Source organism: Protomyctophum bolini (genome assembly GCF_963924005.1).
Source record: "Protomyctophum bolini genome assembly, chromosome: 15".
Taxonomy (NCBI): Eukaryota; Metazoa; Chordata; class Actinopteri; order Myctophiformes; family Myctophidae; genus Protomyctophum; species Protomyctophum bolini.
Genome location: NC_137876.1, coordinates 5,193,111 through 5,206,039, shown reverse-complemented (window position 1 = coordinate 5,206,039; position 12,929 = coordinate 5,193,111). Strand labels below are relative to the sequence as shown.

Below are 12,929 nucleotides of genomic sequence, written 5' to 3'. Positions count from 1 at the left end.
TTGTTGTTTTAAACATTACGTTATAATTTAGCTATTGAAAAATAGCAGATCTACAAGCTCGTAGCGCGCCACCGAGTGGCGCGCTACGAGCTTGTAGATCTGCTATTTTTGAAAAATCGTGAAAATATGTATTTCAGAAAACTTTAGAAGATTTTTTTTTTTTAATTTTGAGGTCAGGCCTAAATGGCTTAACGTTCCAATTTTGGAGCCCTGGCTCATGGACTAAAAAAAACCCCAAAAAGAACTGAACCGGTTCCCAGTGGAAAAGGGGCCTCAGGGCGGTCCGGTCCAGTGAGTCCCTATACCTGTCCAGGGTTTTGTCTCGGTCCTCGTCCCTCTTCGGGGAGGCCACGGTGGGCTCCAGGCCGAAGGTCTCCTTACCTGTCCAGGGTTTTGTCTCGGTCCTCGTCCCTCTTCGGGGAGGCCACGGTGGGCTCCAGGCCGAAGGTCTCCTTACCTGTCCAGGGTTTTGTCTCGGTCCTCGTCCCTCTTCGGGGAGGCCACGGTGGGCTCCAGGCCGAAGGTCTCCTTACCTGTCCAGGGTTTTGTCTCTGTCCTCGTCCCTCTTCGGGGAGGCCACGGTGGGCTCCAGGCCGAAGGTCTCCTTACCTGTCCAGGGTTTTGTCTCTGTCCTCGTCCCTCTTCGGGGAGGCCACGGTGGGCTCCAGGCCGAAGGTCTCCTTACCTGTCCAGGGTTTTGTCTCGGTCCTCGTCCCTCTTCGGGGAGGCCACGGTGGGCTCCAGGCCGAAGGTCTCCTGCAGCCGGGCGTACAGGTCCGTGCGGTTGTACACGTGGAACTCCAGGCCGTTGATGGTCACGTACAGCCTGGTCTCCGCCTTGGGGTCTGAGGAGGAGAGGTTGTCACCGACTCATTACTGACCTGAGATCAGATTCATACGAGGTTTCCACTGGACACACACACTGGTCTGATGAACCCATTCTGACCTGAGATCAGATTCTAAAAAATGTCAGTCGTTCTTCGATTTTTCAAAAATAGCAGACCTACAAGCTCGTAGCGCGCCACTCGGTGGCGCGCTATGAGCTTGTAGATCTGCTATTTTTCAATAGCTAAAGCATAACATGATGCCAACACCAAAATGAGTTCCCGTTCAGAATGGGTTATTCAATAATATTATACCGTGTCCGCCGTCCGGGTATAGGGCATGTGATGATTCACTCAACTACGCAATACGATTCGTATCTCGATACGACTTTTCACGATATTTTAAACAAAAAAATATTTTCCAGAAAGATTACAGTTTATTTTTATTTTTTTTATAATTTAGCTTTTACAGTAGCTTTTTTCACATTTTTTTATTTATGATCATTATATGATTTATAAAGTCGGAGCCAACCTCCGACTTTAATAGATTATATGCATCTCTATGGGCAGCAGACGGTTAGCTGAGCGGTTAGGGACCGTCTACAAAGTGCAAATAAAAAAAGTGCGAAAGTGAAAATATTCAATAACTTTATTGCTATGCAGAATATTACCAACAAAAGTACATCACACATCAATGGTGTACTTATGATTGCACTACAGCATGTATTAGTGAATACATTTTTCCCATTGCCTTGCATAGGAAAATCTACAACTACAACATACGGCCTACAGTCCACTTTCTGCTTAGCTTCGGTTCATCTCTGCATTTGTTCCATAGTGTAACCCCTTTGACAGAAATACAGTGTAATTGTGCATTGGTCCTCACAAGTGGCTGCTCAAACATACAAATTCCTCTCAAATTCCCTCCCAAAATAGACCCCATGGCAAGTGATTTGGGATCAATATAAGTAGGAAAATGATCATAATGTATATGTGATTATAGTCCACTAACGTTCAGTTATCCGGGTGGAACCAGTGCCAATTAAAGTGTTTGTGTTCCCAAATTAAACATTCCCCCTCTACTCACCGTGCTGCTTCTGTTTGGGGTTGTACATTTTCCACCAACGAAAGATGAGGAAGCCATCTTGTATCCTATAGGAGATAAGAGAAAGCTTTATTTGTACCCGATGGGGGAACTGCGTAGATCATGAAACCAAGACGTAAACGTCAAAACAGGCCTGAAAGTCCACCTTTCAGCATGCCAAAGTCTAGTGACTGCTAGGGCGTTAAGCAACTAGTCCACTATTCAACTAGTCGACTAGTAAATCCACTAGTCGTTTTTTTTCCCCGCGATTTTGTAGGCCTCAAGATCAGGTAGATTGTAGTTATAGTCAGTCAATGTACACAAGCTATGAGCTTGCAGATCTGCTATTTTTCAATAGCTAAAGCATAACATAATGCTAACACCAAAAGGGGTTCCCGCCCCGAGAATGGGTTAATGCAATCTTAGATTAGAAGTCGTTTTTTTTTCCCCCTCCCCTGCAAACGTGGCATTTTTCCACGTCCAAATGCGCCTGCTGTCCCACATGGTCTGGCTCAGAGGTGGGCAACTTTGACGATGGAGAGGGCCAATATATGTCCACACTCACTCCAGAGGGGCCACAGTGCATAATACTGTTGTAGCAAAAATAGCCGATCTACAAGCTCAAAACACGACGCGTTTTGAGCTTGTAGATCAGCTATTTTTGCTACGTTTGAATTGAAAACCTGAATATCTGTTTTGCTACTTTTCAATTGGAATCCTGTTAACTTCATGAACTGTTAACATAACTACACTGGACACAAAAAGACAATAACATTTTAATACTAGTCATTAAGTACTAGTCATTTAATACTAGTCATGAAGTAATCAAAGCGGGTTTGGAATTGTAACAGCTGAAATCAATACTATATCAGTATTCTGATATTAACACACGGGACGCATTAACCCATTCTGAACGGGAACCCATTTTGGTGTTAGCATCATGTTATGCTTTAGCTATTGAAAAATAGCAGATCTACAAGCTCGTAGCACGCCACCGAGTGGCGCGCTACGAGCTTGTAGGTCTGCTATTTTTGAAAAATCGAAGAACGACTGACATTTTTAGAATCTGATCTCAGGTCAGAATGGGTTAATCAGACCAGTGTGTGTCCAGTGGAAACCTCGTATGAATCTGATCTCAGGTCAGAATGGGTTAAGTGAAGGTGGGGGCCGCATGTGGCCCCCGGGCCACCAGTTGCCCACCCCTGGTCTGGCTCAAAGCCCACATAATGATGTGACGTAACCGGTAGGCTTTAGGACCACTAGGTGAACAGACGTATGACAAGCATTGCGACATGCAGCTTATGTGACTTAAGTTACATTTCTCCAGAAGCCCTTCTTGGGAGAATGATGATTACGAAACGACGACTGTGCTTACTGTGGTAATCTAAAGACATTTCCAGATGGGTCTGAAAAGTCTGTCCGCGGATCAAATCCATATCATTAATTTGGGGGACCTTGAGTATGAAATGCTTGGGCAAGTAGTGTTTTAGGACAGGGGTTCTCAACCTGGGGGTCGATATCTTCAAAATCCTGGCAGTTGTCAGAAAAACCTCTTGTTTCTGTATCAGTGGTGCTCAATATTTAATGTGAAGGACCCCAAAAAATATATGTAATATCCCTCCGCCCCCCCCCATCTGAAAATGTGTTGTTCCAGGGACCTCCCCAGAAGCGCAGATCTACAAGTTCACAACGCGTCGCAGTGCGACGCGTTGTGAGCTTGTAGATCGGCTATTTTCAGCAAGTGTAGTCGACTAAAACTAGACTGACACCAACACATTCCAGGTGACTTCAGGTGTTTCAATTCCAAAGACTGACTAAAACTCAAATAGAAATGTGCCGCCCAAGAACCACAGTGTTTACCTGATGGACATGTCTTCATTGATGAAGTAGACGTCTCTGAACATGACTTTACCAGACAGCACGGAGAAGGAGAAGGAACCTGGAGCCGTCGGCACACACACACACACACACACACACAATGTCATGTTAATCATCAACAACCATCACATTTAAGCCACATTGTACTATAGAGCGTCGCAGTCCCGCCCCCTTTCATGACAAAAAGCATTTATTTAAGTGACACAATCATGGCAATAAAACAACAATATTTTTGACCAAACAAATAATTACAAAGAAGAAAAACAAAAGTGTTCTAACCTGCCGTTTTTTTTGTTCTACTTCTTCTAATTCTTTGTATGGCCCCAAAACATTGTGTTTATTGTCATGATTTTGTCACGACAAGAGTTGGCTTTGTCCACTGCGTAAACATATTTAAATAAATACTTTTCTGAAAAGTCTATGAGGAAATTTTACGGGGATTTATTTTCCGGGTCTCTCGAGGGGGCGGGACTGCGACGCACTAGTCTATCCCATTCTGAACGGGAACCCATCTTGGTGTCAGCATCATGTTATGCTTTAGCTATTGAAAAATAGCAGATCTACAAGCTCATAGCGCGCCACCGAGTGGCGCGCTATGAGCTTGTAGGTCTGCTATTTTTGGAAAAAATCGAAGAACGACTGACATTTTTAGAATCTGATCTCAGGTCAGAATGGGTTCATGAGACCAGTGGAAACCTCGTATGAATCTGATCTCAGGTCAGAATGGGCTATACTAGGCGTCCCTGTTTTGGGCAAACATGGCATGATAGGCAGACAGACATGGACTATAGTGGAAGATTAGCCTATACAAACTCACAGCGTACCGCGATAGGACACGCTGGCCAGTTGTAGCTAGGCTTTTTATTTTATTTTATTCAATAGATATAATTAGGTACCTACCCTAGGGTAGGTACCCTCACAAAAACATGCAGTAATCCTGGTCTCTAAACTGCCTCCCCCTGGCCAGCTGGGGCGCCTGATGGAGGGGAAAGGAACTGGTTGGAATAACGTGTTCCTTCCACGCGCTACGTCCAACCAGGGAAACTCCCCCCTGTCAGGTGTAAAGGAGCAACTTGGACACTCAGGCATGAAGGAAGCATGAGTTAAGTCCGTTGCTCTCCCCAGGTTGGCGGAGGGTGTGTAGAGCCCAGGATCACAGTAGATGATTGACACAGGGGTGAAAAATGAGTTACAAAATCGTGGGATAAAAAATATATTTAAAAAATAAATATATATAATTAGTTTGATCCAAACAAGCATAGTTATTTTCCTTTTAACATGTAATTGACACGTTAATAGTGGAATTAGAAGAAAAGAAAAACTATCTAACAAACACAATGCAGAAAAGCACAACAAACATTCGCACTTCATGGTAAAAAATGGTGCCATTTATTTATCCAAGGCACTTTTGTAAGAGAAGTTTTGAAATGAGAATACTATCCACCTGTTGGTTGTCTGTCAGAGGACCTATTCTTACAGGAGGCCAATGTCTGACCATGTTTGACCACTACTGACCACATCTCCAATGTATTCTCTGTTCTCATGTGTGTATAAAAGAGAGCAATGTAAAGGGCTCAGGAGGCTTGTCCTCCCTGGGCTGGTGAACCCTTGTATTAAAAAGTATCATCGTTTCAGTCCACTCTCTGCCCTGTGTATTTCTTAATGACTCTGATATGAGCTCTAAAAATATCTTTGACACTTTACAGAGATTACATTCAGCCCACAGCTTCCTGTGCAACCCTTTCCGAAAGAGGAAGCGAGGTTTAGCGGCCGTAATGCCGTCCTTCACATTTTACTCTGCTTACGCAAACCAATTGTGTTTTTACCGAAAACAGCAAGTCTGCAAGATCACATCTGCCATGTTCTACCGAATGGTGCACACTAGGGCTGCGAATCTTTAGGTGTCCCACGATTCGATTCGATTCCGATTCTTGGGGTGACGATTCGATTCAAAAACGATCTTTTCGATTTTTCCGATTCTCGATTCAAAAAAGATTTTTTTCGATTCTAAAGCAGTTTATTTTATTAAAAACAATTAAATAGAATTTTAGCATGATCTACTCCAGTCTTCTGGCATGAAAGCAGAGTACATTTAGTAAAAAGCTTGTATAATTGTAAAGGTTTTATCAACTGAATGATTTAAACACACAAAGGTTAAATCCAAGAGTAAGAGAACATGTCTCATGTATTTAGCTTGCACAAATTTGAACCAGTACAAAAGTTACAAAATCTCTTCTCACTCAATACCAGAACAATACATTAGTATTAAAACAGGTGTAAAATAAATACAATTGGCAGGCTTAGCTTAGCTGGTAGTAAATGCACTATGCAGAAACCCAGGCCATAATGCATTAAATGCACAGGTACATTTGTGAAAGAAAAGAAAAATTAAAAAAAAAAAAAAAAAAAAAAAAAAAAATCGATTCTGAATCGGACAGCATTAGAATCGCGATTCTAACTCGAATCGATTTTTTTTGACAGGCCTAGTGCACACTATACTGTAACTGTAGTACAGGAGTTTTCAACCCTTTGCATTTCAAGGCCCATTCTTTATTTGGCATTTGAGCCACGGAACCACCATTTGATGAGATTTAGCCTCTCGGAACACCTCCGCGTTCCTTTCGGGAAACTCGCGGCGCCCTGCCCGGACTCGTTCCTGCAGCATCGCAGGCGTGCATTAATGACGTTAAACCACACACCGCCTCTCGTGTAATATTGCTTAACCCATTCTGAACGGGAACCCGTTTTGGTGTTAGCACTATGTTATGCTTTAGCTATTGAAAAATAGCAGATCTACAAGCTCGTAGCGCGCCACCGAGTGGCGCGCTACGAGCTTGTAGGTCTGCTATTTTTGAAAAATCGAAGAACGACTGACATTTTTAGAATCTGATCTCAGGTCAGAATGGGTTCATCAGACCAGTGTGTGTCCAGTGGAAACCTCGTATGAATCTGATCTCAGGTCGGAATGGGTTAATTAAAACGCTGCCGCCCCCGCAGATGGAGACAGACAGACAGAGAGAGAGAGAGAGTGAGACAAACGGAGGCTCCAGGACAGACTCACCGATGTGGATGTAGCCATCCTTGTAGAGTCTGTTGATGATGAGGGTGAGGATGAGGCCGATGTTACGAGAGTTGTAATAAGTTAAATAAATAATCCATCCACAGGACAGAATGGTGGCTGCAGGACGATAGATAGCACAAGGAGTAGAACAGTGTCAGGACATTCAACCGATAGCACAAGGAGTAGAACAGTGTCAGGACATTCAACCGGTAGCACAAGGAGTAGAACAGTGTCAGGACATTCAACCGGCGACTAAAACTAAGACGAAAAATGTCCGTCGACTACCGGTACCTTTTTTTCACTGACGAAAACTAAACGGATTTCGTCAACAAAACTAGTATAATGGACAAGAGATCCAGTATAAGTCATTTTACAATTGGTTGCATGCTGAAAATAGCCGATCTACATACAAGCTCACGAAGCAGTGCGACGCGTTGTGAGCTTGTAGATCGGGCTATCGGCATCAAGGCCCGCCAAAATACATTTTAGTCGTATGATATTTAGTCGACAAAAACTAGACCAAACACTAAAACATTCCAGGTGACAAAAATGTGACTGAAACTAAAATGAAAGCTATTGAAGAGACTACGACTAAAACTCTAAATGTGCCACCAGAAACAACACTTGTTATTGAGGTGACAGGTTGGGGGGGGGGGGGGGGGGGGGGGGGGTGAGTCCACTCACCCACGAGCAGCCAGACGAAGTTGGAGTTGTGCTTGGAGAGATAGTCATCCAGGTCCACGTAGGTGGGGAAGCTGCTCTCGTTGGTTTTGGGGGACTCCATGGCTGTGGCTGCCGCTGGGCCTTCAGTGTGGCTGCTGCCGGGCCTTCAGTGTGGCTGCTGCCGGGCCTTCAGTGTGGCTGCTGCCGGGCCTTCAGTGTGGCTGCTGCCGGGCCTTCAGTGTGGCTGCTGCCGGGCCTTCAGTGTGGGCTCTGGAAAACCACAGCAAAAAACACTCATTGAATGATCGATCTGTCCCAGAGACGACATGTTTTAAACGCAGCAGCAAGGCTGCAACCAAAACAAATGTATCATCAATTTCTACTTCATGAATTGAATGAATCAAATCAAACTCAGCTTTTCTATGCAACGATAGAGTCTACTCTGAAGCCAACCCACTGTTCACTGCCGTATAGGCAGTGAACATATTGTTGTTAAAGATCCACATATTTAGGGATCTTTAACAACCAGTCCTATTAAGAATCCTGTTCTCCTATACTTGGTGCCGCGCTATGAGCTTGTAGATCTGCTATTTATTTACTAAATTATAACATAATGTATGTAACCACCAAAAGGGGTTCCCGCTCAAAATGGGTTAATATCCGAACATTGATATATTATTGATTTCAGGCAGCTAATTAGTATTAAAATGTTATCGTCTTTTGTATGTCCATAAAGTTAACATAACTATAACGAAATGCTTTTGAATTACATTTCAGGATTCCAATTAAAAAGAAATAGCTAAAAATTATTCAGGATTTCAATTTAAATGAAAATAATGTTGATCTACGTACAAGCTCAAAACGTGTCTGTCTGCTACGAAAAGGTTGAGAAGAGAAGCACTGCGCTAGGATACCTACTGCCCAAGTGGTTGGCTACCAGCCAGTGAAATACAGCAGGGAATTGTGTAACGGCTACTGTAGGTAGTAAGACTTAAAAGTACATGAGTTTTTAGTGCATGTAAACATGTAAACAACAATTGTGACAAAATTGACAAAAGTTGAGTTAGACCACACTAGGGCTCCGTTTGTGTGTGTGTGTGTGTGTGTGTGTGTGTGTGTGTGTGCTACGATTGCACGCACACACACACACACACACACACACACAAATCCTCATCTAATCCACCTTAAACCGCATTGGGTGGAAAAGTACAAATATGTACACGTTATTTATAATAGTGTACATTATATATCTACACTATTATTACACACAGTTGCATCTCTCTCTCTCTCTCTCTCTCTCTCTCTCTGCACAATGTCACCTGTGTTTGTCGGCATTGTGATCGTTCAAATCTGGCCTTTAGCCAACCACCAAATGTGTGTCCCCTTTGGCTGCCTGCAAATAAGTATGTTGCTTAACTAGGACAAAACTATTTGACAGATTAGCATCTCAACTATAATTCGACAGCTCAGTTTTCTTCTGGCTAAGAAGGGGGGGGGGGATGTTTTATCCTTGTGCCGTGTGACAAAGACAGATTAATTGAGATTCAGAACTTGTCAAACAACATTTGTTCCAGAAAAACAAGTTCAGGGTTAAAGCGATCCCAGGGCCATCTAGGAGAGTTGCGACATTGAGGGGGCAGAAAGAAAGCAGCACGGTTACATGGTTCATGTACATCGATGCATTCCGTAAACTTCCCGGGTTGTCCCCATTCAATAATACTTCCGGTTATCCCCATTCAATAGAAGTCCATGTATAGAAGAGCAGCCATTGGACTGGCCCCCATGAAGTGAACGGAGTTTGCGTAACTCTGTCGTGCTCCATGGCTCTGAGCGATACCAGACTCGCCAGTCAGTCTTGTCTGATGTAGCTTTACAATATGTCTATGAAATGAGAGTGACCTAATGTCTATGTGTACCTCTGGAAAGTGGACAGATGGAACTAACTGGACCCGTGTGGATGCACTTGGTTCTGTTTGTGCAGTTACATAAACCCAGTATCAGTGTGCCATGTACCCATAACCATATACATTATTACAGTATGTCAAATGGAGAATTGTCCAGCAGCTGAGATTATTACATTTTGTCACAATCATGTGATTGATCGATCAATCAATCACTGATGACCAGGTGATCATTCACCCCTCGACCACTGACTAGCTGTCAGTCACAATCAGCTGCATCGGTCTGTGTCGTCAGGCCAAGTTTCACAGCAAGAAACCATTAACATAATAATAATAATAAAACGCCTGTTAATAACATGCCTTAAGTCATGAAAGGAGTGCAACAGCTAGAGTGTGACAGTCGATGTATCTTTCACTGTCACGTATATATATATATGTTAAGAGATAAACATCAAGCTATAGCATCAGTGATGAATTGCTAGAAAGGCAACATAATGAACAATTATGTTGTCATCAGCTGTGAATAATAACCATAAACCATTCTGGGCGGGAACCCCTTTTGGTGTTTTAAGCATTATGTTATGCTTTAGCTGTTGAGAAATAGCAGATCTACAAGCTCGTAGCGCTGCACCTCGCTACGAGCTTGTAGATCTGCTATTTTTGAAAGATCGTGAAAATGTGGCAAATCTTTGAATATATATTATTTCAGAGCAAACTTTTTAACTCAAATGTGGCTTCTGGGGGGGGGGGGGTGTCCTTGGATCAACATATTTTCAGATGGGGGTCTGCAGCCAAATACAGATAATTCTGGGGGTCCTTGACATGGAAAAGGTTGAGCACCATGACTGACTTAGAAACATGGGCTTTTCAGAAAACTTTTAGGGTTTAGAAGCGTCCTCAGGTAGCCCGTTGTTGATGTTGGCGTTATCTTCAACACAATTACCACAGCACCTGTTTGTCTTCATAAAACACCCACTGACTGCATGGTCTTATCATGTTGTCTTTATAACAAACACATCAACACTGATGCGTGCTTCAAGTTGCTTATTGTTATCATGTTTCTTCATGACATAAATGATGCTAGCCAGTTGTTCTGTCCTCTTCTATCGAGGTGCATTTTATAACACAATCATTCTAGCTTTCTGTTGACTTTATTTTATAACACGATAGCTAGTTGTGTTATGTTGTCTTTATAACAACCATGCAAGGTATTGTCTCTTTATAATATGATGTTGGAACCTCTCTCGGGGTAGAGCGAGTTTCCGCCTGGAGCTTAAATGATGCTATTGTTGTTGTATTTATAACATAATGACGCTATAGCTGTCATGTTGTCAAGTTATAACACAATCATGATGACAACCATGACTCTATAACTAACCATAGCACTGATGATATAGCGTAGCATGTTGTCATGATGTTGTCCTTTAGATGCTAGCTATAGTACGTAGATAGTTCCTGTGTTGTCTTCAGAACATATAATGATGCTAGCTAGTATAGATATAGTTCCTCTGTTGTCTTCATAACATATAATGATGCTAGCTATAGTATAGATAGTTCCTCTGTTGTCTTCATAACATAATGATGCTAGCTATAGTAGATAGTTCCTGTGTTGTCTTCATAACATATAATGATGCTAGCTAGTAGATAGTTCCTCTGTTGTCTTCATAACATAATGATGCTAGCTGTAGATAGTTCCTGTGTTGTCTTCATAACATAATGATGCTAGCTAGTAGATAGTTCCTCTGTTGTCTTCATAACATAATGATGCTAGCTGTAGATAGTTCCTGTGTTGTCTTCATAACATAATGATGCTAGCTAGTAGATAGTTCCTCTGTTGTCTTCATAACATAATGATGCTAGCTAGTAGATAGTTCCTGTGTTGTCTTCATAACATAATGATGCTAGCTATAGTAGATAGTTCCTGTGCTGTCTTCATAACATATAATGATGCTAGCTAGTATAGATAGTTCCTGTGCTGTCTTCATAACATATAATGATGCTAGCTAGTATAGATATAGTTCCTGTGCTGTCTTCATAACATATAATGATGCTAGCAGCTTATTGTTTATCATGCTGTCTCTGACAACAGCCCCATCAAGCCATCATAGCTGTTAGCTTGCAGGGCTAACGCCAGCAGGCCGCGCCCAATACATAATAACATTGATTGATTGATTGAAATATTTATTAACATTTTGCAGAATTGCAGTACATTTCAAGCACAAACTCAAAACAAAGACTGTTAAGTGTGAGTGGACGACACAATTAGGCATTACACTTGTTTACAAGAGGGTACTCGATCCACCTTGTTCAATCCCACCGGTTTGTGTGTGAGCGTGTGCGTGTGTTTATACGATTGTGAATAACCATCACATACCTGGTTGCACTCTGATGTAGCTCGAGGTTTCATGTTGCTCCGCTCTTACAACGTTGTGTTGTTGTGAAGCATTAGCATGATGCTAACAGGAGCTCTATGTGTGTGTCTGTGTGCCTAGTACTACCCTAGTATAGTCTGACAGCCAGTGTTGCCAGATTCCGTGATGGAAACAAGCCTACTTACTTACTAACCTCGCCTCACCAGACTTTCCACCGCCTCGGAGGAAACTTACTTACCTACAGCATGAGTGCCATTCATTAATTGTCAATGGAAGACAGCATGCGACATATGACGTTGTAAAGACGCAATGATGCATGTACAGCTGCTCCAGTCCATATCAACTCACAGTCTATGCTCACAACGCGTCTTTGCGTCTGCCCGTGTGAACGCAACCATTTTGGGGACCCCCCCCCCCCCCTTACAAATACGAGACCGCTCGCCCCAACTATGTAGTAGATTGCCTTTGGGCTTTGGGGCTCGTTTCCAAAGTGTATAGTTGAACTAGTGTAGTATTAGTTGAACAACACTTTGGAAACGACCCCCGCAAAGCCACAACTTGAACTATAGCAATATTTACAATTACAAGCAACTTTTACATCGGGGGGGAGAAAAAGACAATTAGCTTGTAATAAGCGGACATGGCAACACTGACTGTCAAGAAAGTGAGGCGTAGTCAGAATCACGCACACACACACGCGCACACACACTACACAATTTTGGTAGTAGCTAGTATTTTAATTTTGGCTAGTCCTTTGCTACTCTGAAGGGATATCACAACCCTGCCCAACATAGGCTACATTATTTCTGTTTTCTCAATAGTGATCTTTGCCCCTGAGGCCTTCCCATAAACATCAAAGATGGTCCATAATATTATTTTAATAGGCCTACTGTTCATATTTCTGACCGTAAAATGAAACGTGTCATCCACATATTGTTGGAATACACTTTGACCATTACCAAGGTTCAAGGTTCAAATTGAACCTTGAAAGGTTCAAATTCAATATTCAAATTGAAAGGTTCAAATTCAGGTGAAAAGGCATTGTGCAAAAAAACATACAGTACAACAGCTACATAGTCTATAGTGTCAAGTAATGTATGTAGTGCTTAAATCTATCATCTCTAAAACTAAAACTACTGAAAAGTC

The 12,929-nt window shown here is 42.5% G+C and overlaps 1 protein-coding gene across 1 annotated transcript in view; it reads right to left on the bottom strand.

The window, feature by feature from the left end:
• The window catches only part of kiaa1109 (KIAA1109), a 164,362-nt gene extending 152,451 nt beyond the window's left edge, over nt 1–11,911 (bottom strand). The window contains exons 1-6 of the mRNA XM_080784482.1: nt 11,786–11,911; nt 7,532–7,780; nt 6,848–6,964; nt 3,769–3,847; nt 1,912–1,976; nt 686–845 (exon numbers count right to left, since the gene is read on the bottom strand). Of these exons, the coding sequence (XP_080640608.1) occupies nt 686–845; nt 1,912–1,976; nt 3,769–3,847; nt 6,848–6,964; nt 7,532–7,631 (521 nt within the window). The 5' untranslated portion in view covers nt 7,632–7,780; nt 11,786–11,911. The remainder of the gene's footprint in view (nt 1–685; nt 846–1,911; nt 1,977–3,768; nt 3,848–6,847; nt 6,965–7,531; nt 7,781–11,785) is intronic.
• Nucleotides 11,912–12,929: the final 1,018 nt, after the last annotated feature.